Consider the following 27,551-nt stretch of genomic DNA (forward strand, 5'->3'; position numbering starts at 1 on the left):
TGCTCTCCTCCTAATGCTCCTAGATGCTGCAGGACCTCCCATACCACTTCCTTCTGCAATGGCATGCAAAGGCCAAGTGCCTGGGCCCATGACCTACCAGCATGAGGGGTTCTTCAGGTAGCAAAAGACCTCTGCTTTCATAGAATCTTTGAGTGGTTTGGGTTGGAAGAGCCTTTTCAGATCATCAGGTCAGATGATCAAGTCCAACCATGAGCCCAGCACTGCCAGGTCAGCACCAAACCACAGCCCCCAGCCATTCTCCTTCATGGAGGCTGGTGGCTCACTTTGTTGGGGGGGGGGGGGGGGGTTTCAAGCCACCAGAGTGATGTTTGCATGCTTCTTTGGGAAGATGTCCCACCCTGGCCTCTTTTCATAGAATCACAAAATGGTTAGGGGTGGAAGGGACCTTAAAGATCATCCAGTTCCAATCCCCTGCCACAGGCCAGGACACCTTCTACCAGAGCAGGCTGCTAAAGGCCTCATCTAACCCGGCCTTGGAACACTTGCAGGCTTGCAGCCTCCACAATGTCTCTGGGCAGCCTGTTCCAGTGCTCACCACCCTCCTGGGGAAGAGTTTCTTCCTAGTGTCTCATCTCAATCCAGCTGCTTCCACCCTGAGGCCATTAGCCCTTGTCCTGTCACTCCACCCCTTTGCACAAAGGTAATTTCCAGCTCTCCTGGAGCCCTCTTCAAATCCTGGAAAGCTGCTCTAAAGTCTCCTTAGAGTCTTCCCCAGGCTGAACAAGCCCAACTCTCTCAGCCTGGCCTCACAGCAGAGGGCTTCCAGCCCTCCCAGCATTGCTGTGGCCTCCTCTGGCCCTGCTCCATCAGGTCCCTGTCTGTGCTGTGCTGAGGACTCCAGAGCTGCCCCAGCACTGCAGGTGGGGTCTCAGCAGAGCACAGCAGAGGGGCAGAATCCCCTCCCTGCCCCTGCTGCCCACACTGTAGCTGCTGCCCAGCTGGGGCTGTGCTGGCAGCACTCAGTGCCAGCTCATGTCCAGCTTTGCACCCAGCAGCACCCCCAAGGCCTTCTCCTCAGGGCTGCTCTCCATCCATTCACTGCCCGGCCTGGATTTGTACCTGGGGTTGTCCAGACCCCTGTGTGTATGACCTTGCACTGGGCTTTGCTGAACTTCCTGAGGTTGGCATTGTCCAACCTCTCCAGCCAGTCCTGCTCCCTTCCCTCCAGCATGTTCAGCACACCACCCAGCCTGGTGTCATCAGCAGCCTTGGCTTGAGGGTGCCTCCAGCCCAGTGTCCCCAGGGATGTTTTCCCAGCTTTTAAGTATTTTTTGTGGTGATCTGGAGATCAGAACTGAAGTGTCTGCCTCTGCTTTGAGCAGGAAGGTTGGACTGGAACTTCCAGAACAAGTTCATCCACAATGCTCCAGCTCCCTGCAGGCACAGCAATGACTTGTCCACCTTGATCACCTTCTACTCTGCATTTAATGAGGTGCATCAAGAAAATCTGCTCTGTAAATTTAAGAGGAGGTACAGGGAGTAAACTTAGAGTAGGTACACAATGAATCCATAGCAGCCAGAACATCTCCCAGTGCAGAACCAGACCTTTTGAGGAGCTCTGACTGAGGCCAAGGGAGAACCTTGCACCATTTCCCCCTGCTGAAGTCATGCCGTGGCTGCTGCCCTGTGGTTGAGGCCTCCTGGATCCTCCAGGCAAGGAGAAGGTACAAACCATTGGCCCAAACCCAAACCAGCACACCACAGATGCCTTGTGGGGAATGTGTGCTGCTGGGGGTCACCAAAGGAAGTGTCACCAGTCCCCCTAGGAGATGCCACCAGCACCTACAGGACCTTTCCCCACACCTCCCCGTGGTTCCAACATGATCAGCCAGGTCCTTCATCACCCCACTGACAAAAGGATTAAGCCACAGAGTTGTTAAAAATATAATTAAGCATCTGGAAGCAAGAACATCTAGAACCAGGCCTTGGGAGTCCACCCAGCTCCATCCCAGGTGTGGAGGTTGCTCCAGGGGTGAAGCTCCTGTCCTGTGCAGGTGGTAGATAGGTTATGCTAATGCTCAAGGGTGGCAGCTAAGGATAGATGAAGTCCAGACCACCTCTCAGTGGGCTCAGTTTGGAAACCTCCGTCTGCAACCCCCTCACATCTCCCTGGGTGTCAGCTGCAGTTGTTCCTCTTCCCACTGCAGAGGACAATCCAGTCCATGCTGGTCTGAGGTACCCACCTGTGACCCTCCTCCTCCTCACCACTGGTCCCTGTGTCTTTTTCTCCTTTGAGTTCATCTCAGTTTCTGAGTCCTTGCTCAGTTCTGCTGTGTTTCCAAACACTGGATCCCATTTTTCTTCCCCAAATGCAGCTTTGTCTCTCTCTGGTGACCCTGCTGCTCCATGTGGTTCTTCACCACACAGCAAGTATCTCCACCACCTTGCCCAGAGAGACCAACACCACCACAGCCAGCTCAGGAGACACCTGCCAGGATGGTTCCCAGTGTCATAAGGCATTTTCTTTTGGGTCACTTCTCCGTGGTGAGCCACATCAAACGCCCTCCATCCCAACCTCTTTGATGTAGGGTTCATAGAGGCTTCTCTGGAACCATTTCTGAGCAGATCTGGGCTGCTCCCACCAGGGGTTGGACGTCTAGAGGCTCAGATGAGCTCCTTTGGAGCAGTCCCCGGTTCAGAGTGCCACCAGCTCAAGGAAACCTCCATCCAGTGCCCTTGCTCTGACAAGGGATTTGGAGAGGGCTTTTGTTACACCACAGCTTTCAGCACCACTGGCCTCAGGAAGGAGGAGGGGATGAGGAGGAGGAGGAGGAGGAGATTGCAGCCAAGGCAGAGCAGGTCTGCAGCAGCTTCAGGCACCCAGGGTCATGTTGCGCAGCAGCCACTGCTGGGAGCGGCTCCCACCGCAGTCCCTCATGGTGGGGACCATCTTGTCCTCCTCTGATGGCTCATCCAGACACTGGTTGCTGTTGACGTGCCTCAGGGTGAGCTTCTGCAACACAGAAGGAAGAGTAAGAGCTGCAGCAAGGTCAGGACTGCAAAGCACTGCCTGTGGGGCCTTGTTCTAGTCACCACACAAGCCAGGAGACAGGGTCTCATTCCTGGTCCTACAAGACCTCTACCACGCTACTTGAAGCTCCATGAGGTGCTCAGCTCACCTTCTGACACTTGGACAGGCCACCTGGGGAGTGAGAGCCTCTACTGGACCCAGCAACAGAAAAGAAGGGGACAGAAAAGGACAGAGTCATTGTTCTGGGAACACTGGAAGTCAGGAGAGGTTTGCTTTCCTCCTGTCAATACCAACCTCCAAGCTTCTGTTAAAGGAAATAGTCAGTGGGGCTGTAAAAAATCTTTCTAAAGACCTCCAGCCTGCTGTAGTTCCTCAGCATCCAGCTCTGCAAGGGGCTGCCATTGCAAGCCTCCACGGTGGGCCCATGGGTGCCATCCTCTATCCTGCTGATGGTCAGGCATGACTGGGTGATGATGTGGAGAAAGGTGTGGGTCTGCACGACAGGAGAAGGGCAACAGGCAACAGAACGTCAGGGCCAGCCGGGGTGAGGCCAGCCGGGATGAGGCCAGCCGGGATGAGGCCAGCCGGGGTGAGGCCAGCCGGGGTGAGGCCAGCCGGGATGAGGCCAGCCGGGATGAGGCCAGCCGGGGTGAGGCCAGCCGGGGTGAGGCCAGCCGGGATGAGGCCAGCCGGGGTGAGGCCAGCCGGGGTGAGGCCAGCCAGGATGAGGCCAGCCGGGATGAGGCCAGCCGGGGTGAGGCCAGATGGGATGAGGCCAGCCGGGATGAGGCCAGCCAGGATGAGGCCAGCCGGGGTGAGGCCAGCCAGGATGAGGCCAGCCGGGGTGAGGCCAGCCGGGGTGAGGCCAGCCAGGATGAGGCCAGCCGGGGTGAGGCCAGATGGGATGAGGCCAGCTGGGATGAGGCCAGCCGGGGTGAGGCCAGCCGGGGTGAGGCCAGCCAGGATGAGGCCAGCCGGGGTGAGGCCAGCTGGGATGAGGCCAGCCGGGGTGAGGCCAGCCGGGATGAGGCCCTCAAGCAACCTGGGCCAGGGGCAGGGGGGTTGGAGCTGCATGGTTTTGAAGGTTCCTTCCAACCCAAACCATGCTGGGATTCTGTGAACCAGGCTAGACAGAGACCAAGCTCAAGGGACCAAGACAAAGACCAAGGCCAAGGCTAAGGCTAAGGCCAAGGCGGAGCTGAAGACAAAGACAAAGGCCAAGACCAAGACGAAGACCAAGGCCAAGGCAAAGACTAAGACTAAGACTTAGACTAAGACTAAGATGAAGACTAAGACAAAGACTAAGGCTAACGCTAAGACTAAGACTAAGGCTAAGAATAAGACTAAAACTTAGACTAAGACGAAGACTAAGATTAAGACTAAGACAAAGACTAAGGCTAAGGCTAAGACTAAGACTAAGGCTAAGGCTAAGGCTAAGACTAAGACAAGAACTAAGACAAAGACAAAACAAAGACTAAGACAAACTAAAACTAAGATGAAAACTAAACAAAGACAAGACAAAGACTACAGCTAAGCCCAAGACAAAGACAAAACAAAGACTAAGACTAAAACTAAGACTAAAACTAAGACTAAGATGAAAACAAAAGAAAAGACAAAGTCTAAGACTAAGGCAAAGGCTAAGGCTAAGGCTAAAAGCTAAGACTAAGACAAAAACAAAGACTATGACAAAGACTAAGGCCAAGGCTAAGACTAAGACAAAGACAAAGCAAAGACTAAGACAAAGGCAAAGGCTAAGGCTAAGGCTAAGACAAAGAGAAAGACAAAACAAAAGACTAAGACAAAGACAAGACTAAGACTAAGATTAAGACTAATCGAAAGGCAAGGAGGGGGAAGCAGCAGCGGGGCTGGCAAGCCAGCCATGAGGTGAAGCAGATGGAGATGAGAGGATTGCTGATGAGTAATGGTGCCTGCAGATGCTGTGATGTCAAGCTGGAGGCAGGCTGTGCCACATGGCACACAGCAGACAGGACATTCATGACCTAGGCTTTAGCCTCACCAAAAGCCCAGTCTCACTGCTCTGCTCAGAGGGAGGGGTCCATGTGAGACCCATTCATAGACTCAGAGCCATAGAACTGTTGAGGTTGGAAGAGACCTTTGAGATCATCAAGTCCAACAGCTCACCTAGAGCTCACAATGCCACCACTGCTGCTAAGCCACTGCCACTGAACCATGGTCCTCAGCACCAGGTCTCCATGGCTTTTTAAATACCTCCAGGGGTGGTGACTCCACCACCTCCCTGGGCAGCCTGTTCCACTTCACAATGACCCTTTTGCTGAAGAAGTTTCTCCTGATACCCAACCTAAACCTCCCCTGGTGCAACTTGAAGCCATTTCCTCTTGTCCTATCACTTCTATCACCTCTAGACTCTACTGAACATCCATTAAGGGTATGAAAATATGGATCTCTTTCCAGCATCTCCTAGCAGGAGCTACTTTGACCTTCCTGCACAGAGAGCTGAATTCCTTCCATGGAATCATAGAAGGCTTTGGGTTGGAAGTGATCTCAAAGAGTCATCTAGTCCCAGCCCCCCTGCCATAGGCAGGGACACCTCCCACTAGCTCAGGTTGCTCAAGGCCTCATCCAGCCTGGCCTTAAACACCTCCAGGGAGCATCCACAACCTCCCTGAGCAACCAGTTCCAGTGTCTCACCACCCTCACTGCAAAGAATTTCTTCCTAACCTCCAGTCTCAATCTCCCCTCTTCCAGCTCAAAGCCATTGCCCCTTATCCTGTCACTCCCAGCCCTTGTCAGAAGTTCCTCCCCAGCTCTCCTGCAGCCACTTCAGGTACTGGAAGGCTGCTCTAAGGTCTCCTTGGAGTCTTCTCCTCTCCAGGCTGAACAGCCCCAACTCTCTCAGCCTGTCCCCACAGGGGATGTTCTCCAGCCCTCTGATCATCTTCATGGCCTCCTCTGGACCCTCTCCAACAGATCTATGCCCTTTTTGTGCTGGGGGGTAGCAGAGCTGGATGCAGTGCTCCAGGTGGGGTCTCACCAGAGATTCTGCAGGCACCAGCATCCTCCCATGGGCACCACCAGCAGCATCTCAGCACTCTTCTGGCACGAGAGCCCTGAATTCTTGGTCAACACATATATTCTGTATGCACCAGTGGCAGGTGAGGGGATCCAGGGATAGAGGAGGCTGGGCAGGCTGGAGAAGGGTCTACAGGAAGGACAAAGTGACACTGCTTGGCCACAGCATTGCTGGAGAAGCAGGAGATTGGCTACTCTGGGCAGGCTGGAGAAGGGTCTACAGGAAGGACAAAGTGACACTGCTTGGCCACAGCATTGCTGGAGAAGCAGGAGATTGGCTACTCTGGGCAGGCTGGAGAAGGGTCTACAGGAAGGACAAAGTGACACTGCTTGGCCACAGCATTGCTGGAGAAGCAGGAGATTGGCTACTCTGGGCAGGCTGGAGAAGGGTCTACAGGAAGGACAAAGTGACACTGCTTGGCCACAGCATTGCTGGAGAAGCAGGAGATTGGCTACTCTAGGGCTTGGCAGAGGGCTTGCAGCTCCCCAACTTACCTCAAAGCTATACTCCCATTTACCAAAGTACTGATGGGAGGGGGGAAAAAGGAAATGGGTGTCAGGCAGTGACTTAAACCCCATGCTTGTGAAGCCCCTCATGTCTCCAGGGATGCACATTCAAGAGCTTGGCACAGACACTGCATTTGGGGACCAACAGCAGTAAGATCATCTTGCTCCAACCTCCCACCCATGGGCAGAGACACCCTCCACCAGCCCAGGTTGCTCAAGGCCTCATCCAGCCTGGCCTTCAGCACCTCCAGGGAGGGGGCATCCACAACCTATTCCAATGTCTCCCCACCCTCACTGGAAAGAATTCCTTTTAGCCTCATTGTGCTTTGCTTTCTGAAGTCAGAGTGAAGGTTGTGATGCCTTGTCCCCAGGTTGAGGGAAGTGCTGTGTGTGTCACCATGGCTGGCAGCACTGGGAGGCAGGGCTGGTGTGGATGCCCCAGCCCTGGAAGTCTTCAAAGACAGGTTGGATGGGGCTCTGAGCAACCTGGGCTAGGTGAAGATGTTGACAGGACAAGAGGAAATGAATCACAGAGCCACAGAATCAACCAGGTTGGAAAAGACCTCAGAGATCATCCAGTCCAACCTATCACCCAGCACCATCTGATCAACCAAACCATGGCCCTGAGTGCCTCATCCAGCCTGATTTTAAACACTTCCAGGGACAGTGACTCCACCACCTCCCTGGGCAGCACATTCCAAGGGCCAAGCTCTCTTGCTGTGAAGAATTTCTTCCTAACACCCAGCCTGAACCTCCCCTGGCACAGCTTGAGACTGTGTCCTCTTGTTCTGGTGCTGGTTGCCTGGGAGAAGAGACCAACCCCAGCTGGCTACAACCTCCCTTCAGGTAGTTGTAGACAGCAATGAGGTCTCCCCTGAGCCTCCTCTTCTCCAGGCTGAACACCCCCAGCTCCCTCAGCCTCTCCTCACAGGGCTGTGCTCCAGACCCCTCCCCAGCTTTGTTGCCCTTCTCTGGACACGTTCCAGTACCTCAATATCCTTCTTGAACTGAGGAGCCCAGAACTGGACACAGCACTCAAGGTGTGGTCTAACCAGAGCTGAGCACAGGGCAGGATGACTTCCCTGCTCCTGCTGGCCACACAATTCCTGATGCAGGCCAGGATGCCATTGGCCTTCTTGGCCACCTGGGCACACTGCTGGCTCCTGTTCAGCTGCTGCCAACCAGCACCCCCAGGTCCCTTTCTGCCTGGCTGCTCCCCAGGTGTTGAAGGCCAGGTTGGATGAGGCCTTGAGCAACCTGATCTAGTGGGAGGTGTCCCTGCCCAAGGCAGGGGGGTTGGAACTGGATGATCTTGAAGGTCCCTTCCAATCCAACCCATTCTATGACTCCATGGCCATGCAGCATCCAGCTCATTCCCCTCAGCCTGCAGAACCCTAACTGTAGGCAGTGACATCCATTGATGCCATGGCCACATCAGGAAGTATATGGAGAGATGCAAAGAATCTTCCAGCCCCTACCATGCTGAGATTCTAGGATTTAAGTGAACACTAAATAAGGAACCAGCTGACACCAGGAATAACAGCAGTGATGATAGAGACAGAGTTGAGGTTTTTCAGTCTGGAGAGGAGAAAGCTCTCAGGAGAGTTTCTTGTGGCCTTCCAGTATCTGAAGGGGGCTCCAAGAAAGCTGGGGAGGGACTTTTGAGGGTGTCAGGGAGTGACAGGACTGGGGGGAATGGAGCAAAACTAGAAATGGGGAGATTCAGATTGGCTGTTAGGAAGAAATTCTTCCCCGTGAGAGTGGTGAGACACTGGCAGAGGTTGCCCAGGGAGGTGGTGGAAGCCTCATCCCTGGAGGGTTTTGCAGCCAGGCTGGATGTGGCTGTGAGCAACCTGCTGTAGTGTGAGGTGTCCCTGCCCATGGCAGGGGGGTTGGAACTGGATGATCCTTGAGGTCATTTCCAACCCTGACAATTCTGTGATGACCTTCAGCCTGCAGAACCCCTGGGCCAAGCTGTTTCCAAGGAGGATCCCCTCAGACCCTTCCATTTGCAATGCAAAATAGTTTTAAACATTTTTTTTTTAAATCTTTCTGGCTGTTTTTCCACCTTGGCAGGAAATTGTTTTTCTTTGCTTCTTTCCAATCCATTATTGAATTTTAATGCTTTCCTTCCCCACTTCTTGAAGACCACATTATGATTCCTGGCTCCTTCCCAAGCCTCCCATTACCTCACAGGGCAGCTCCATAAATCAGTTGGATCAGGGATGTGCCAAGCTAGAACTCCCCCAGCTCTCCAAGGTTCCAAGAACCTATTTATGATGCATCAGAGCTCTGAGCTTTGGAATGGGGGTGGGAAAGCAGGCAGCAGATCAGCAGAATGAAGTCTGGGAGCTCTGGTGGGCTGGAGTCAGGGTTGCTCCATCAATGTCTGAGCTTGCTGGTCCAAGAAAAACCATTTGGTCAATTCTTACAGCAACCCAGCATGATGGGGCTTGAAAGAGACCTCTGGAGATCATCCAGTCCAACCCCCCTGCTAAAGCAGGAACACCCCCAGCTGCCTGCCCAGGATCACAGTGGTTCTCCAAAAGGGAGATGCTGGCACATGACATTAAGTCACAATTAAGTTGTCACTGTGGCTGGTGGCACTTTAGCAGGGGGGTGGACAGGTCTCCCCTCAGCCTCCTCCTCCTCTCCAGGTTGAACAAGCCCAGCTCATCCCAAGTAGATGGTTTGAAAATACAGAGGTGTCCAGGAGATGTTGGGGAACTTGGAATTTTGGTGAGTTCTTGTTCATCCCAAGTGGATGGCACATGGCCACGGAAAAAGCCCTTGTGGAGGTCTGAAAGGTCCTTTCCAAACAAAAGGGTTCTGTGATTGTACAACCCTCAGAAATCATCTCCATTCATTCTTGAAGTCTCCAAACTGCTGTCAGTTTGCTGGAAAAAACAATCTGAGGTTCTACAAAGCCAAGGGCTGGGCCCTGCACTTGGGTCACAACCCCAGCAAGGCTCCAGGCTTGGGGCAGAGTGGAAACTGCCCAGTGGGAAAGGACCTGGGGGTGCTGGTTGACAGCAGCTGAAGATGAGGCAGGGTGTGCCCAGGTGGCCAAGAAGGCCACCAGCAGCCTGGCCTGGATCAGCAATGGTGTGGCCAGTAGGAGCAGGGCAGGGACTGTGCCCCTGGACTAGGCACTGGTGAGGCCACAGCTTGAGTCTTGGATTCAGTATTGAGCTCCTCACTCCAAGAAGGACATTGAAGGGCTAGGGTGTGTCCAGAGGAGGGCAACAGAGCTGGAGAAGGGTCTGGAGAACAGGGCTGGTGAGGAGCAGCTGAGGGAAATGGGGGTGTTCAGTCTGGAGAAGAGGACACTGAGGGGAGACCTCATTGCTCTCTACAGCTCCCTGAAAGGAGGTTGGAGACAGGTCAGTGTTGGTCTCTTCTCCCAGGGAACAAATGACTGGATCAAAAGGGGAGGTTTAGGTTGGACATAAGGAACAATTTCTTCCCCTAAGGGCTTGTCAAGTCCTGGCCCAGGCTGCCCAGAGCAATGGTGGAGTCCCTATCCCTAAAGGGGTTTCAGTGTGAGAAGAGACCAACTCCCATCTGTTTCCAGCCTCCTTTCAGGAAGCTGGTGAGAGCCAGAAGGTCTCCCCTCAGCCTCCTTTTCCCTGTTCCTGGAAGGGTTTCAAAGCTGTGTAGATGTGGTGCTGAGGGCCATGGTTTAGTGGTGACCTGGCAGTGCTGGGTTCATGGTTGGACTTGACAATCATCAAGGCTCCTTCCAAGTTTAGGTAACTGCATGATCAGTGAAAGGATGCAAGTGATTGAAGAGGATGGTGTTGGGTGATAGGTTGGACTAGATGATCTTGAAGGTCTTTTCCAACCTGGTTAATTCTGTGATTCTGTCACCTTCAAAGATTAAATATTTAAGAAGCTTATGAGTCAAGATTCAAGTGCTGAGAAAGTTTTTTGGGGGGGAAAAAAAAGAAAAAAAGAAAAAGGAAAAGAGAAAAATGAAAAAGGAAAAAAGAAAAGGAAAGACAAAAGGGAAAGGGGAAGGGGAAAGAGAAGGGGAAGGGGAAGGGGAAGGAAAAAAAGGAAAAGGAAAAAAAGGAAAAGGAAAAAAAGGAAAAGGAAAAAAAGGAAAAGGAAAAAAAGGAAAAGGAAAAAAAGGAAAAGGAAAAAAAGGAAAAGGAAAAAAAGGAAAAGGAAAAAAGGAAAAGGAAAAAAAGGAAAAGGAAAAAAAAAGGAAATGGAAAAAAAAAGGAAAAGGAAAAAAAAGGAAAAGGAAAAAAAAAAAGGAAAAAAAGGAAAAGGAAAAAAAAGGAAAAAGGAAAAAAAAAAGGAAAAGGAAAAAAAGGAAAAGGAAAAAAGGAAAAGGAAAAAAAGGAAAAGGAAAAAAAAAGGAAAAGGAAAAGGAAAAGGAAAAGGAAAAGGAAGAAATAATGAGAAGCCAGTACATTACTTTGGAAAAAATGTGGACTATGAGGTCTTTGCCTACTCCATATAGAATCATGGAGTTGTCTGGGTTGGCAGAGGCCTTTAAGATTGTCAGATTCAACCCAACACCACCACAGCCACTAAACCATGTCCCGAAGTGCCATCTCCACACCTTTCTGGAACACCTCTAGGGATGGGGACTCCAGCACCTCCCTGGGCAGCCTGTTCCAGTGCCTGACCACTCTTGCAGCAAAGAAATCGTTCCTCGTGTCCAACCCAAAATCTTTCAATATATATCTCTCACGTGTATGTTTAATTTAGATATTTAAATAGATCTTGAAAAGATTCTTCTCCTATTCTGACAGCCCAGGAAGGTGGAGAGCAGAAGGGGGCCGTGCTGGGCAGGCAGAGCCAGGCAGCCGAAGCTGTTGTCCGGGAGATGCCCGCTCGCAGAAGTGGTCGATTTCTTTTCCCCCAGCGCCACCTAGCGGCCGCTTTGGTTATTGCACCGCTCCCGAGACGTTTTCCCCTCCGGATTGTCTGCCGCTGGATTTCAGAGCGAACACCAGAGTGCTTCCAGTGTTCAAGGAGAAGAGATTTGGTAGATTTAGACTGGAGATTAAGGAGAAATTCTTTCCAGTGAGGGTGGGGAGACACTGGAACAGGTTGCTCAGGATGCTCCCTCCCTGGAGGTGTTCAAGGCCAGGCTGCATGAGGTCTTGAGCGACCAGGGCTGGTGGGAGGTGTCCCTGCCCATGGCAGGGAGGTTGGAACTGGATGATCTTTAAAATCCCTTCCAACCCAAACCACTCTATGATTCCATGAAAGGAATTCAGCTCTCTGTACAGGAAGGTCAAAGTAGCTCCTGCTAGGAGATGCTGAAAAGAGAGCCATATTTTCATACCCTTAAAGTCATGGAAACGTGCCAATGCTAATCGATGGAATCAGAGAATTGTTTGGGTTGGAAAAGACCTCTCAGATCATCCAGTCCAACCATCAACCCAACACCACCATGGCCATTAAACCATGTCCCAAAGTGCCATGGCCACACCTTGAACACCTCCAGGGATGGTGACTCCACCACCTCCCTGGGCAGCCTGTTCCAATCCCTGACCACTCTTGCAGGGTTGTTCTGGTTGGAAAAGACCTTTAAGATCATTGACTCCAGCCACTCTCTATCTCTTCCAAGTCTGGTCCATCAGCACCACATCTCTGTGGCTTTTAAACCCCTCAAGGGATGGGGACTCACTGACCTCCACCGTGAGCATGCTCCAAGCATTGAGAACCATTTCAGTGAAGAAGTTTCTTCTAATGTCCAACCTAAACCTCCCTTGGTGCAACTTGAGGCCATTTCCTCTTGTCCTATCACTTCTTCCTGAGAAAAGAGACCAACCCCCACCTGGCTCCAACCTCTTTTCAGGGAGTTGTAGAGTGCTAGAAGGTCTCCTCTGAGCCTCCTCATCTCCAGACTAAACACCCCCAGGTCCCTCACATGCTCCTCACCAGCCCTGTTCTCCAGACCCTTCCCCAGCTTGGTTGCCCTTCTCTGGACCTGCTCCAGGCCCTCAATGTCCTTCTTGGAGTCCTCTGGGATATTTTACTTATGTTTGCTTATGTCTCCCCTGAGCCTCCTCTTCTCCATGAACAACCTCATGTTCCTCAGGTGCTCTTCAGCAGAGCTGAGGCTGGAGCCCAGCAGGACACCCTCAGCACCTCACCTCAGCGAGGTCCCCATCCCCACAGTGCATCACAGCTAAGCTCTGGGCCCTGAGGTGGCAGCTGCCTGGGTGGTGTGGTGGACACCTTGGGAGCTCCCCTCTGATGGAGACAGACTGAGAGAGTTGGGGCTGTTCAGTCTGGAGAAGAGAAGGCTCCCAGGAGACCTTCTTGTGGCCTTCCAGGATCTGAAGGGGGCTACAAGAAAGCTGGAGAGGGACTTTTGAGGGTGTCAGGGAGTGACAGGACTGGGGGGAATGGAAAAAAGCTGGAAGTGGGGAGATTCAGATTGGATGTCAGGAAGAAATTCTTCCCCATGAGGGTGGTGAGACACTGGCACAGGTTGCCCAGGGAGGTGGTGGAAGCCTCATCCCTGGAGGTTTTTGCAGCCAGGCTGGATGTGGCTGTGAGCAACCTGCTGTAGTGTGAGGTGTCCCTGCCCATGGCAGGGGGGTTGGAACTGGCTGAGCCTTGAGGTCCCTTCCAGCCCTGCCCGTTCCCTGTCTGTACCTCAGCATCGTACTCCCAGAGCTGGTTGCCCCTCATGTGGTGGCACTTCAGCATGACCACAGGGCCGTTGAGCCGCGAGACGTCCAGGCACAGGTCATCGGTGCGGAGCTCCTTGTCAGCGGTGTAGGAGAACACCTGCAAGCAGAAAAGCATGGCAAGGACCAGCACCTAGCAGAAGGCCTCATGATGAGGAGAGGCTGGGGCTGTTCAGTCTGGAGAGGAGAAGGCTGAGAGGGGATTTAATCAATGTTTATCAATAGCTGAGGGCTGGGGGTCAAGAGGGAGGGGACAGGCTCTGCTCACTTGTACCCTGGCATAGGACAAGGGGCAATGGAGAGAAACTCCAGCACAGGAGGTTCCACCTCAACATGAGGAGGAACTTCTTCAGTGTGAGGCTCACAGAGCACTGGAACAGGCTGCCCAGAGAGGTTGTGGAGTCTCCTTCTCTGGAGACTTTCCAGCCCCATCTGGATGTGTTCCTGTGTGACCTGTGCTGGATTCTATGGTCCTGCTCTGGCAGAGGGGTTGGACTGGATGATCTCCAGAAGTCCTTTCCAACCCCTAACACCCTGTGAGCCTGTGAACTGCTGAGCCAAATATCCATGATCTTCACTCCAGTGCAGCAGAACTATTGACTTCTCCAAGCACTGAGGTGGTGACTTGGATTCCACAGAATCACAGAATCAGCCAGGTTGGAAGAGACCTCCAAGATCATCAAGTCCAACCAATCACCCAACCCTATCTAATCAACCAGACCATGGCACCAAGTGCCTCATCCAGGCTCTTCTTAAACACCTCCAGGGACACTGACCCCACCACCTCCGTGGGCAGCACATTCCAATGGACAATCTCTCTTTCTCTGAAGAACTTCTTTCTAAGCTCAAGCCTAAACTTCCCCCTGCACAGCTTGAGACTGTGTCCTCTTGGTCTGGTGCTGGTTGCCTGGGAGAAGAGACCAACCCCCACCTGGCTACAGCCTCCCTTCAGGTAGTTGTAGGCAGCCACAAGGTCTCCCCTGAGCTTCAAGGAAGTTTCTCTGCTGGTCAGGGTCTGGTCCACTAAGGAATGTCAGGGTTAGCAAAAACAACTGTAGGGGATCAAGACCTCTTCTGTCTCTTCATCAGTGGCACAGGCAGTGAGGTTGAGGGCACCCTCAGCATGCCTGCAGATGACACCAAGCTGAGTGGTGTGGTTGATAAGACTGAAGGATGGGATCCATCCAGAGGGACCTGGACAGGCTGGAGAAGTTGGATGCTAGGAGGAAGTTCTTCACAATGAGGGTGGTGAGATACTGGAACAGGTTGCTCAGAGATGTGGTGGAGGGCACAGCCCTGGAGACATTCAAGGTCAAACTTGATGTGGCCCTGAGCAATCTGCTCTAGTTGGAGGTGTCCCTGCTGACTGCAGGAGAGGTGAAGATGACCTTTGAGGGTCCCTTCCAACCTGATGCATTCTGGGGTTCTGTGACCTGACCTGAGTGTCCTTGGCCACGGCAGGGCTGGGGACTCTTTGGGATCTCCATGCCAGTCCCTCTACATGTTCCCTCCCCTAGCACAGCGTGGATTTGAGGGATGGGTGGGATGCAGCAAGCCCTGATGGGAGGTCAGAGGTGCAGGGAGAGACTGCAGGGGGGGTGGCCAAGATGACCTTTGAGTGTCCTTTCCAACCTGATGCATTCTGTGATTCTGTGAGGTGTCCTCAAAACCCACACAGAAGCCCAGACCACGTCCTGGACTAAAGAGAAGGCTGAAGGTTCATCAGCTGCTGATGACCTTCTCATGTATCTGAACACCTGAAAATCCTTCTGGAAATAAAGCAACCTAACACCAAAATCAACCTGCTTCAACCACTCCTCAAGGACCTCCAAACAGCTCCTTCCAGCAGACAGTTTGTTCAAGCTGGGGTTGAAAACCCCTGTCCTGCTCAGCAAGACAAATGAAGGCTCATTAAGAAGGTGTAGAATGATCAGGCTTTAATTAGAGACATAATTATCCTCATGGCATGGAGAGGGTGAGGAACCAGGCTGCATTTCACAGCTACTTCAAAGAGCCTTTTTCACATCACACACAGCACAGAATCACAGGCTCAGCCAGGTTGGAAGAGACCTCCAAAATCATCCAGTCCAACCTATCACCCAATCCTATCTAATCAACCAGACCATGGCACCAAGTGCCTCATCCAGGCTCTTCTTAAATACCTCCAGGGACACTGACCCCACCACCTCTCAGGGCAGCCCATTCCAATGGGCAATCTCTTTCTGTGAAGAATTTCTTTCTAAGCTCAAGCCTAAACTTCCCCCTGCACAGCTTGAGAGTGTGCCTCTTGGTCTGGTGCTGGTTGCCTGGGAGAAGAGACCAACCCCCACCTGGCTACAGCCTCCCTTCACCAGGCAGGAAAGGACTTCCCAAGCTGGAGGGCAGGCTACTTGCTGTGCCCAGCAGGGTGAGGGAGGTTCTCCTCCCCTTCTACTCTGACCTAGTGAGGCTACATCTGGAGTCCAGGGGCCAGTTCTGGGCTCCATTCCCCCTGAGACCACATCTGGATTATCTGGTCCAGTTCTGGGCTCCCCAGTTCAAGAGAGACAGGGAACTACTGGAGAGAGTCCAGAGGAGGCTGCAAAGATGCTGAGGGGCCTGGAGCATCTCTGTGAGGAGGAAAGGCTGAGAGCCCTGGGGCTGTGGAGCCTGCAGAAGAGCAGCCCCAGAGGGGAGCTGAGCAATGCTCAGCAAGAGCTAAAGGAGCTGTGGGGGGCAAGAGGCTGGGGCCAGACTCTGCTCAGTGGTGCCCAGGGACAGCACAAGGGGCAGTGGGCACAAACTGGAAGCCAGGAGGTTCCATCTGAAGATGAGGAGAAACCTGTTTGGTGTGAGGGTGCTGGAGGCCTGGAGCAGGCTGCCCAGAGAGGTTGTGGAGTCTCCTTCTCTGGAGAGCTTCCAAAGCCACCTGGCCATGGTGCTGCTGGGCAAGCTGCTATGGGTGCCCCTGGTGTAGCAGTGGGGTTGGCCTGGATGACCTCCAGAGCTCCCTTCCAACCCCACCGTGCTGGGATTCTATTATCCACACAAAACTTGCAGTCAGCCTCTAACCACCAGTGCCAAGGGTTCATTTATCCCAGCTGCTGAGCCCCAAGGACAGAAGCACTGCAACTGAGAGTGATTGCCCAGCATCCAGAGCAGCACTGTGATTGCCACCTGCCAGCACAGGGGGAAGGCAGTGGTGTCAACCATGCTAAATGGCCAAGGTGATGGAAATAAAATGAGATAGAGTAGAGGGAAGGAAACTGTTTGGCAGCACCTGCTGGGGACACCTGCAGAAACAAGAGTGGAAGCACTTTGGTTCAGTGAGGTTTCTCAAGGTTACTGAGGAACATGGGTCTGTACCAGTCAGAAACTAGCACTGGAAGAGTATCAAGGGACAGGGCTGGGCTGGCCACCAGAACAGTGCCAGAGGCTCTCCAGGAAGCCCTCTGCCTTCCCAAAGGGAAGAAGGGAGAGAGGCTGATGGGCTGGGAAAGAAACTCAACCAGCTGGGATGGAAAGAAGAACAATGCCATGGAAGAGAGACAAAGAGACACAAACCAACATGGAACCCAACCCTGAGGGCAATGCTGGCACCATTGGCACCACTGATGCTGGGGGCAGGCACTGGGCAAGTCCCAGCCTGACCTCAGCAGCAGATAGGAAATGGATTCAGGAGCTGGATTCTGGAACTGGATTTGGAAACACAGGCATGGGGATGGAAGGCAGAAGGGATAGAATCCTCCTAGGACATCAGCCAGTGAAAAAGAGGCTTGGCCCTGGGAATCCCTCAGCTTGCTCCTGAAGATGTCCTCCATGGGCTGCAATCCCTTATTGGGCACTGGAGGCTCCCCTGTCCTGGCTGCTCCTCCCCACAGCTGCCACCTCTGCCTTGCTGCCCCCCAAGGTGTGGCACAAGCTGTGGCAGTGCCCTTGGTGTGCAGAGGAGCAAGGCTCAGGCAGAGCCTTTCTGCAGCCAGCCCTTGGCAGGACCTCTCCCCATCAGCTTCTCCCTGCTAGAAGCAGCCCCTGGCTGTGCCACCCTGCCCTGAACTTCAGCAAGTGCCTCACTGAGCAGAGTCTGAGCTGGGCAGTGCCAGCCCTGACCAGTGCTGGTTCTGCTCTGGCTCACAGCAGGACAGAGCCCCAAGGGCATCAGCTCTTTGTGCTGAGGGCAAGCTCCCCAGGTCGCTCAGGGCCTCATCCAGCCTGGCCTTGAGCATGGAGCATCCATGACCCCCTTGGGCAACCTGTTCCAGTGTCTCCTGTTGTGTACAACTGCAGGCAGAGGCCTGAGGGGAGGTCTGATCACCACTACTGGCTTTGTTCTGCTCAGTCTTGTGCAGCAATGGCTTTTAGATGACTTACTGGGTGACTGTAGGTGATAAATAAACCCAACAGAAACAGGAACTAGGAGTCCCCCAGGAGTCCTCTGTGGTCACACAGTGTGGGCTGTGAGCAGATGACATATCCATGACAGGCTTCCCCCTCCTTCTGACCCAGCAGCAATATAAAAGACAGGGGAGAAATTCTTCTTTAGTTTAGCTGCTGAAAACGAGGGCTCTGCATCCCAGAAGCCTCTCAGGAGTCAGGCAGCTGAGGCATTGCTATCCATCCCCAAGCAGTCAGCCAATGATCCTGGTAGAACCCAGACACACACACACAAAGAGAGTTCATCAATCATCTCTGCCACCCACAAAGTGCTCCTGCTTCAAAGGTGCTTGAAAATGCAACAGACTGAATGTGAGAGGGGAAAAAAAAAAAAACCAAAACCAAACAAAAAAGGGAGCTCTGTGAAGTGGAACAGGTTGTGAAAGAGACATCATTTAGAGTTAACTGGGGAGAAAAAACCTTCTGCCAGCCCTGGCTGGCTCTGCTGGGAGTTTGGTTTGAACCACCAATGGGGAGTGAGGCTGAAATATAGAACCACAGAGAGGTTTGGGTTGGAAGAGACCTAGAGAGATCATCTACTTCCAACCCCCTGCCATGGGCAGGGACAACTCCCACTAGCCCAAACTGGGAGGCTTGGCTGAGACACCTGAAGGCTGTGCAGCCACCCAGAGAGACCTGGACAGACTGAGAGCTGGGCACAGAGGAACCTAATGAGGTTCAACAAGGATGGGAAGGAAGAAGAAACTGCAGCAGGACAGGTTGGGAGGTGATCTGCTGGAGAGCAGCCCTGTGGAGAAGGAGCTGGGAGTGCTGGGGGACAACAAGTTGTGCATGGGTCAGCAATGTGCCCTGGTGGCCAAGAAGGCCAAGGGGGTCCTGGGGTGCATTCAGAGGAGGGTGGCCAGCAGATACCAGGGAGGTTCTCCTCCTCCTCTGCTCTGCCCTGGTGAGACCTCACCTGGAGTACTGCATCCAGTTGTGTGCTCCCCAGTTCAGAGGGACAGGGATCTGCTGGAGAGAGTCCAACAGAGAGCTACCAGGATGAGGAAGGGACTGGAGCACTGCCCTGTGAGGAGAGGCTGAGAGCCCTGGGGCTGTTCAGTCTGGAGAGGAGAAGGCTGAGAGGGGATTTAATCAATGTTTATCAATATCTGAGGGCTGGGGGTCAGGAGGGAGGGGACAGGCTCTGCTCACTTGCACCCTGGCATAGGACAAGGGGCAATGGAGAGAAACTCCAGCACAGGAGGTTCCACCTCAACATGAGGAGGAACTTCCTCAGTGTGAGGCTCACAGAGCACTGGAACAGGCTGCCCAGGGAGGTTGTGGAGTCTCCTTCTCTGGAGACTTTCAGCCCCTGGATGCATTCCTGTGCAGACTACCCTAAGTGATGCTGCTCTGGCAGGGGGGTTGGGACTCAATGATCTCTGGAGGTCCCTTCCAATTTCTAATGTACTGTGGTACTGTGAAATTATTCAGCTTTGCAGTATTTTGGCTTAGGAAGGCTCATGAAGAATGGTTACCTTAGGATGGTTTGGGTTGGAAGGGACCTTCAAGATCATCCAGTTCCAACCCCCCTGCCATGGGCAGGGACACCTTCCACTAGAGCAGGTTGCTCAAAGCCTCATCCAAGCTGGCCTTGAACATTCCCAGCCCCTCTGTCTTCCTCTGAGAGCCTTACACTCCTAACCACACAGAACTTCTGCGTGAACCTTCAAATCTTTCTTTAGAGGAACTGAGGGTTTGGAGATGTGACAGCTGTCTAGGATTTTCCCCTTCTTTCAACCATAGAGAGGACTCTTCCAAGCACCTATGGAAAGAAGTAGAAGCACACCCAACATCCAAGGTGCAAAGACAAGAAATGATCTCCAGTGAGGGCAGTGAGACACTGGAACAGGTTGCCCAGGGAAGCTGTGGATGCCTCCACCATGGAGGGGTACAAGGGGTTCAAGGACAGTCTGCCAACACTTCCATCTCCTAAGTCAACATGAGGAAGAGAGTGAAGATTGGGATGGACCTTATCTCTGAAAGAAACATGGGAATGGTCTCTAAGCTCCTGCACCTTCTCCTCTTCTCTTTAGCAGATGTGGCATTAGCCAAAGCCACCCTCATCAAGTGGACATATGGTCAAAAGGACTTCTTGGATGGCTGCACCAACTTCATTGAGTTCACAGATTCATAGACTGGTTTGGGTTGGAAAAGACCTCAAAGTTCCAACTTCAGGTCCTAACTGAGAGATCTCCAGGGCTTGGATTTGTAGGGGGGGAAGGCAGAGAGGGGGGGAAGGCAGAGGGGGGGGGAAGGCAGAGGGGGGGGGGAAGGCAGAGGGGGGGGGGAAGGCAGAGGGGGGGGGGAAGGCAGAGGGGGGGGGGGAAGGCAGAGGGGGGGGGGAAGGCAGAGGGGGGGGGGAAGGCAGAGGGGGGGGGAAGGCAGAGGGGGGGGGGAAGGCAGAGGGGGGGGGGAAGGCAGAGGGGGGGGGAAGGCAGAGGGGGGGGGAAGGCAGGGGGGGGGGGAAGGCAGGGGGGGGGGGAAGGCAGGGGGGGGGGGGAAGGCAGGGGGGGGGGAAGGCAGAGGGGGGGGGAAGGCAGAGGGGGGGGGAAGGCAGAGGGGGGGGAAGGCAGAGGGGGGGGGAAGGCAGAGGGGGGGGGAAGGCAGAGAGGGGGGGGAAGGCAGAGGAGGGGGGGGAAGGCAGAGAGGGGGGGGAAGGCAGAGAGGGGGGGAAGGCAGAGAGGGGGGGAAGGCAGAGAGGGGGGGAAGGCAGAGAGGGGGGGAAGGCAGAGAGGGGGGGAAGGCAGAGAGGGGGGGAAGGCAGAGAGGGGGGGAAGGCAGAGAGGGGGGGAAGGCAGAGAGGGGGGAAGGCAGAGAGGGGGGGAAGGCAGAGAGGGGGGGAAGGCAGAGAGGGGGGGAAGGCAGAGAGGGGGGGAAGGCAGAGAGGGGGGGAAGGCAGAGAGGGGGGGAAGGCAGAGAGGGGGGGAAGGCAGAGAGGGGGGGAAGGCAGAGAGGGGGGGAAGGCAGAGAGGGGGGGAAGGCAGAGAGGGGGGAAGGCAGAGAGGGGGGAAGGCAGAGAGGGGGGAAGGCAGAGAGGGGGAAGGCAGAGAGGGGGGAAGGCAGAGAGGGGGGAAGGCAGAGAGGGGGGAAGGCAGAGAGGGGGGAAGGCAGAGAGGGGGGAAGGCAGAGAGGGGGGAAGGCAGAGAGGGGGGAAGGCAGAGAGGGGGGAAGGCAGAGAGGGGGGGAAGGCAGAGAGGGGGGGAAGGCAGAGAGGGGGGAAGGCAGCTCTGCTCTGAGGTGTGTGAGAAGGTGGATGGAGAAGAGACCTGGAGCCTCTCGTTTGAAAGACCATCAGAATGAATCCTGCTATCCCAGCATGGTGGGACAGCCCCAGCAGGCTGCAGCAATTTGGTCCACAAGTAAGACCTTAGGTGTTTGACCTCACCTGGTTTCCTCCCATGCCATGGCAGTTGAAGATTCCCACTTTTTCATTCTCCTTGCGGCCCATGTTGTCCAAGCACTGGTTGGTCTCAACATTCCTGATCTGAAGGAAGAAAGACAGGAAAATCAGAGGCTGTTTAGCCTGAAGAAGAGCAGCCTGAGAGGGGATCTGAGACAAACTGGAGCAGGGTAGATTGAGGTCACACATCAGATGTTCTCTTCCATGAGGGTGGGGAGACACTGGAACAGGTTGCCCAGAGAAGCTATGGATACGTTGTCCCTAGAAGTGTTACCAACCAGACTGGATGAGGCTTAGAGCAGCCTGGGCTAGTGGAAGGCACTGGAACAGGCTGCCCAGGGAGGTGGTGGAGTCCCCATCCCTGGAGGTGTTCAAGAAACCTGTGGCCATGGCACTTTGGGCCATGGTTTGATGGCCATGGTGGTGTGGGGTTGATGGTTGGACTGGATGGTCTTGTAGGTCTTTTCCAACCCAAACCATTCTCTGATTCTATGATTACCTAACTAGGTTTGGTTGCTAAACCATGGCCCTCAGCATCCCATCCCCCTCTGCCAGGGATGGGGATCCAACCCTCTCCTGTTTCAGTCTGTGAGAATCCTTTCAGGGAAGAAATTTCTTCTAATGTCCAACCTAAATCTTCGCTGCTGCTGCTGCTTTAGGGCATGATCACCTCCTGCCCAGCCAGCAGCTCATTTGTGACTCAGGTGCTCCCACAAGTCAGATGTTTTCCCTTCTGAGCCTAAATGTCTGTTGAAAGAGATGAAAAGGGCTGAGATGATTTAAACATTCATAGAATCACAGAATTGTTTCAGCTGGAAGAGACCTCTAAGACCATCCAGTCCAACCATCAACCCAACACCACCATGGCCATCAAACCATATCCCAAAGTGCCATGGCCACAGGTTTCTTGAACACCTCCAGGGATGGGGACTCCACCACCTCCCTGGGCAGCCTGTTCCAGTGCCTGACCACTCTTGTAGCAAAGAAATTGTTCCTCATCTCCAACCTAAACCTCCCCTGGTGCAATTTCAGGCCATTTCCTCTCCCTTCCCCGGGAGGATGCTGTCCATTCCTGGTGGTACTTGAGCTGCTCAGCTGCCACTTTGCTGCTCAGCTGGCAGTCAGCAGCTGCAAGTAGGCAGGTAGGAGTTTGAATTCCCAGCTCCTGCCTGAGCTGCTGTTTCCATAGAAACTGGGAAAAGTGAGGTGGTTTAATCACTATTTGATTACTTTCTCCCACTTTTAGTTCCCAGCCTGACAACACCACACAGAACCTTCTTAGCTGACACTTGTTAGCAGAGCTCTCTCCTTGCTGTAAAATCCTCTTTCACTGGTTGAAGGCTGAACTGGAAGACTCTCTGTGCCTTCTGTTTCTTCCCTAGAACTGCAAGTTTTGATGGAAGATTCCCTTCCTGGATGCAAAAATAAAGGTCCTGCTTTGGCAGGAGGCTTTGGACTCCATCTTCTCCAGAGGTCCCTTCCAGCTCCTACCATTCTATGATTCCATGACTCTTCAGACCATTGAAGAGCTTTGAAAAGTCATAGATTCACAAAATGGGTTGGGTTGGAAGGGACCTTAAAGATCATCCAAGTTCCCCCTAGCATGGGCAGGGACACCTTCCATTAGCCCAGGTTGCTCAAGGCCTCATCCACCCTGGCTTTGAACGCTTCCAAGCTTGGACCCTCAACAAAATCTCTGGGCAACCTGTTCCAGTGCCTCACCAACCTCATGGTGAAGAATTTCACAGAAGCATCAGCTTGTTGAGGTTGGAAGAGACCTTTGAGCTCATCAAGTCCAACTCCTCACCTAATGCTCACAATGCCACCACTGCTGCTAAGCTACCACCACTAAACCACATCCCTCTGCACCACATCCACACAGCTTTTAAAGCCAGGGATGGGGAACCTACCACAGCCCTGGGCAGCCTGAGCCAGTGCCTGAGAACCCTTTCTGGGAAGAATTATTTCCTAATATCCAATCTGAACCTCCTCTGGCACAACTTGAGATCATCTCCTCTTGTCCTGTCACTTACTGCACATGAAAAGAGACCAACCCCCACCTCACTCCAACCTCCTTTCACAGAGTTGTGGAGAGCAATGAGGTCTCCTTTCAGCCTGCTCCAGGCTAAACAAGCCCAGTTCCCTCACCAGCCCTGTTCTCCACACCCTTCCCCAGCTTTGTTGCCCTCCTCTGGACACACTCCAGCCCCTCAGTGTCCTTCTTGGAGTGAGGGGCCCAAATCTGAACCCAGGATTCAAGCTGTGGCCTCACCAGTGCCCAGCACAAGGAGACAATCCCTGCCCTGCTCCTGCTGGCCACACCATTGCTGATCCAGGCCAGGCTGCTGGTGGCCTTCTTGGCCACCTGGGCACACTGCTGGCTCATCTTCAGCTGCTGTCAACCAATATTTCCAGGTCCTTTTCTGCTGGGCATTTTCCACTCTGCCCTAAGCCTGGAGGTTGCTGTGACCCAAGTGCAGCACTTGACAGTTGACCTTGTTGAACCTCATCCCATTGGCCTCATCCTATGGATCCAGCCTGGCCAGATCATTTCTTCCTCCTGTCTAACCTACACAGAGCTTCTCCCAGTGTGAAGCCTTTACCCATCACAGTTTTAACCCAGCCCCAGTTCCTACCTCACCAAGGGAGTAGTAGCGCCGTGGGATCTGGGAGTCTGGGTAGATGTTTTCCAAGTACCATGAGAAGGGTTTGCACTTCAGGTTCTCTCTCAGTGCCTTTCTGACAGACACATCACCATAATCCACCTTCACCACACCTGGAATTGTGAAAGAGAAGAGACAGAGGATCAAAACATTGGTTTTGAGGAGAAATCATCACATCAATCATCACATCAAAATCCTCCAGGTTTTATCATTTTCTTCTCAGCAGTGCCCAGCTGCTGGAATTCTGGTCAGGAAGGACCAGCTGGCAAAGGGAGATGTTGTTACAGCATCATAGAATCATTTGGGTTGGGAAAAAACTCTAAGATCATCCAGTCCAACCATCAACCCAACACCACCATGGCCATGTCCCAAAGTGCCATGGCCACACCTTGCTTGACCACCTCCAGGGATGGTGACTCCAGCACCTCCCTGGGCAGCCTGTTCAGGCCAGTTTTACATTGTAATACACTTCAGAAGTAGAGATGAGGAGGCTTTGGTGGCTTTGGCATGCTCACCTCATTGGGGTAGGTTTATAACAAGGCTCTTCTGGTCTTGGGATCCCACAAGAGATGCAGAGAGCCCATGGTCTCTGCATGTGGTGACCCTCAGCACAGTGGTGGCAAAAGTTTCCATGGCACAGAAGCCAGCTGTGTCCTGGGCTGATCCCCAGCAGTGTGGGCAGCAGGGGATTCTGCCCCTCTGATCCCTCTGCTGAGACCCCCCCTGCAGTGCTGGGGCAGCTCTGGAGTCCTCAGCACAGACAGGGACCTGATGGAGCAGGGCCAGAGGAGGCCACAGCAATGCTGGGAGGGCTGGAAGCTCTCTGCTGTGAGGCCAGGCTGAGAGAGTTGAGCTTGTTCAGCCTGGAGAAGAGAAGGCTGCAGGGAGACCTTCTGGTGGCCTCTCAGTGCTTGAAGGGGGCCTGAGAGAAAGCTGGGGACAGACTTCTGAGCAGGGCCTGCTGTGACAGTTTGGATTTGATGAACTCAAAGGTCTCTTCCAACCTCAGCAGTTCTCTGGTTCTATGACAGGACAAAGGGTGATGGTTTGAACTAAAAGACACAGATTCAGACTGGAGGGAAGAAATGTTTGATACTGAGAGTGGTGAGAGCCTGGCCCAGGTTGCCCAGAGAGGTGGTAGATGTCCCCCAGGTCAGGGTGTTTGGGGCTCTGAGCAACCTGCTCTAGTGGAGGATGTCCCTGCTGAGTGCAGGGGGTTGGACTAGATGGATTTTAAAGGTCCCACCCAACCCAATCTATCATTCCATGGTTCTTTCATCAACCCTCCAGCTCCAGCCCTCTCTTCCCTTTCTCTCCACAGCTCCTCCTCAGACACATCAACAATCCTCTCTGTGACAGCTCTGGCAGCTTCTCCCTTCCCAAAGCTCCTCTGTCCTGTATTTTCCTCATCCTGCATGTCCTGTGCTGGCTGCTCTCAGCAGCTCTCACTGACATCACTCATAGTGGTGCCAGCACATCCACCTTGCTCTGTCTTCAAGCAAAGACTTCATCTGGATGGACCTCCAGGAAACCTTCATTTGGATCATCTCCAGCAGACGTTTAGCTTCCCTTCTGCTCAACTTAAACCCAAGCTATTATCAACCCAAACCCACTTAATTGTCACTACTAGCTAAAAAACAAAAAGTTGATGGGACTCCAAAAAAACATCAAAATAACTAATGACTAATCTGGCTGCTGGCACTTGAAGAAGGCAAATGGTCTTTGGGTTGCAAAACAAGAAATGCTGAGGCCACACCTCCAATCCTGGGGGCAGTTTTGGACCCTTCACTCCAAGAAGGACATTGAGAGGCTGGAACAAGTCCAGAGAAGGGCAACAAAGCTGGGGAAGGGTCTGGAGAAGAGGGCTGGTGAGAAGCAGCTGAGGGAACTGGGGGTGTTTAGCCTGGAGAAGAGGAGGCTGAGAGACCTCATTGCCCTCTACAATTCCCTGAAAAGAGGCTGGAGCCAGGTGGGGGTTGGTCTCTTCTGCTGATGAGCTTGAAAGGCCCCTTCCAACCCACTGCATTCCATGGTTCTATCAGATGACCTTGAAAGGTCCTTTCCAAACCAAACCATTCCATGAGATGACCTTCAAAGGTCGTTTGCAATCTAAACCATTCTGAGATGACCTTGAAAGGCCCTTTCCAACCCAAATCACTCCATGAGTCTATGAGATGACCTTGAAAGGTCCTTTCCAACCCAAACTTTTCCATGAGATGACCTTCAAAGGTCCCTTGCAATCTAAACCACTCTATGGGATGACCTTGAAAGGCCCCTTCCATCCAAACCATTCCATGATTCCATGAGATGACCTTGAAATGTCCTTTCCAACTCAAAGCATTCCATGATTCAATCAGATGACCTTGAAAGGTCCCTTCCAACCCAAATCAGTCCATGATTTCCCTGCAGAATCCATGGGATAAATGGATTTCTCCTGCCTTTGGTCTGCTTGCAGCAATCCTCCAGCACCAAAAGGCTGTGACTGGATGAGGGGAAGAGTGAAAATGTTTATGTAGAGCTCTTCCTTCCTAAATTGAGAGAGTCATTAGCAACCTAATTAAATAATTACACTGGAAAGGAGGCCCTGCACATCATCTGCTGGGAGGATCTCAAGTACAACCCAGGCTCTTCCCTTGTGATCCTACCTTGAGGCCATCAATTAGTTCAATTCTCAAGCAGGCTTCACATAAAGTGCTGGGGAAATGATGGAACTTCACCTTTTAGCCTCAATTTAAGAGCAGCAGGGAGGGGCTGGGAGCTGAGCAGGAAATGCTGATTAAGAGCTAACGAGGCTTAGAGAAGCACTAAGTGGTCACAAACCCAACCCTGAAGTCCACTATCTCTACAGATGAGTCTGCCAAGGTGGCCAACTCTCAGTCAAGGAGCAGATGTGGTCCTGTAATGCATCAAGGGACCTCACTGCCTGCACTCAGGGTTCTGCAGGCTGAGGGCAATGAGCTGGCTGCTGCATGGTCATGGATGTCTCCTGTGAGGACAGGCTGAGAGAGTTGGGGCTGTTCAGTCTGGAGAAGAGAAGGCTCCCAGGAGACCTTCTTGTGGCCTTCCAGGATCTGAAGGGGGCTACAAGAAAGCTGGGGAGGGACTTTTGAGGGTGTCAGGGAGTGATAGGACTGGAGGGAATGGAGCAAAACTAGAAATGGGGAGATTCAGATTGGATGTTAGGAAGAAGTTCTTCCCCATGAGGGTGGTGAGACACTGGCACAGGTTGCCCAGGGAGGTGGTGGAAGCCTCATCCCTGGAGGTTTTTGCAGCCAGGCTGGATGTGGCTGTGAGCAACCTGCTGTAGTGTGAGGTGTCCCTGCCCATGGCAGGGGGGTTGGAACTGGATGAGCCTTGAGGTCCCTTCCAACCCTAACAATTCTCTGATTCTATGATTCTGTGTTTCATAGAATGGTTTGGGTTGGAAGGCCTTAAAGATCATCCAGTTCCAACCCCCCTGCCATGGGCAGGGACACCTCCCACCAGCCCAGGTTGCTCAAGGCCTCATCCAACCTGGCCTTGAACACCTCCAGGGAGGGAGCATCCACAACCTGCCTGGGCAACCTGTCCCAGTGTCTCACCACCCCTTAGTTTCAGTGTTTTCTCCTTCCAGTGTCCCCAGCACCATGTTCATGGCTGATGCACAGTCATTGCTGACCTCTCATCTGATCTCCTCTGCCCAGGATGTACATCTGCTCTCCTGTGTCCTCCCACTGAGGTTTCTTCTTTCCTAGGTGTCTATTTCTAGCACCAACAGATCAATAAATTGCTATCTTCAGTCTTGACAGCAGCAACTGTCACAGAACTCCAGCATGGTGGGGGCTGGAAGGGACCTCTGGAGATCATCCAGTCCAAAC

At 53.2% G+C, this 27,551-nt stretch overlaps 1 protein-coding gene across 3 annotated transcripts in view; it reads right to left on the bottom strand.

Annotated features, from left to right (window-relative positions):
• Positions 1 to 2,833: 2,833 nt before the first annotated feature.
• The window catches only part of GALNT13 (polypeptide N-acetylgalactosaminyltransferase 13), an 82,059-nt gene continuing 57,341 nt past the window's right edge, over positions 2,834 to 27,551 (bottom strand). Inside the window, exons 8-11 of one of the 3 annotated variants that reach the window (XM_054380871.1) lie at positions 23,668 to 23,807; positions 21,017 to 21,115; positions 13,178 to 13,312; positions 2,834 to 2,974 (exon numbers count right to left, since the gene is read on the bottom strand). In XM_054380871.1, the coding sequence (XP_054236846.1) occupies positions 2,834 to 2,974; positions 13,178 to 13,312; positions 21,017 to 21,115; positions 23,668 to 23,807 (515 nt within the window). Of the gene's footprint in view, positions 2,975 to 3,299; positions 3,486 to 13,177; positions 13,313 to 21,016; positions 21,116 to 23,667; positions 23,808 to 27,551 lie in introns of those variants that run through there. The other 2 variants (XM_054380870.1, XM_054380869.1) reach the window with 2 other exon arrangements.

This window comes from Indicator indicator, chromosome 5 (assembly GCF_027791375.1).
Source record: "Indicator indicator isolate 239-I01 chromosome 5, UM_Iind_1.1, whole genome shotgun sequence".
Classification (NCBI taxonomy): domain Eukaryota; kingdom Metazoa; phylum Chordata; class Aves; order Piciformes; family Indicatoridae; genus Indicator; species Indicator indicator.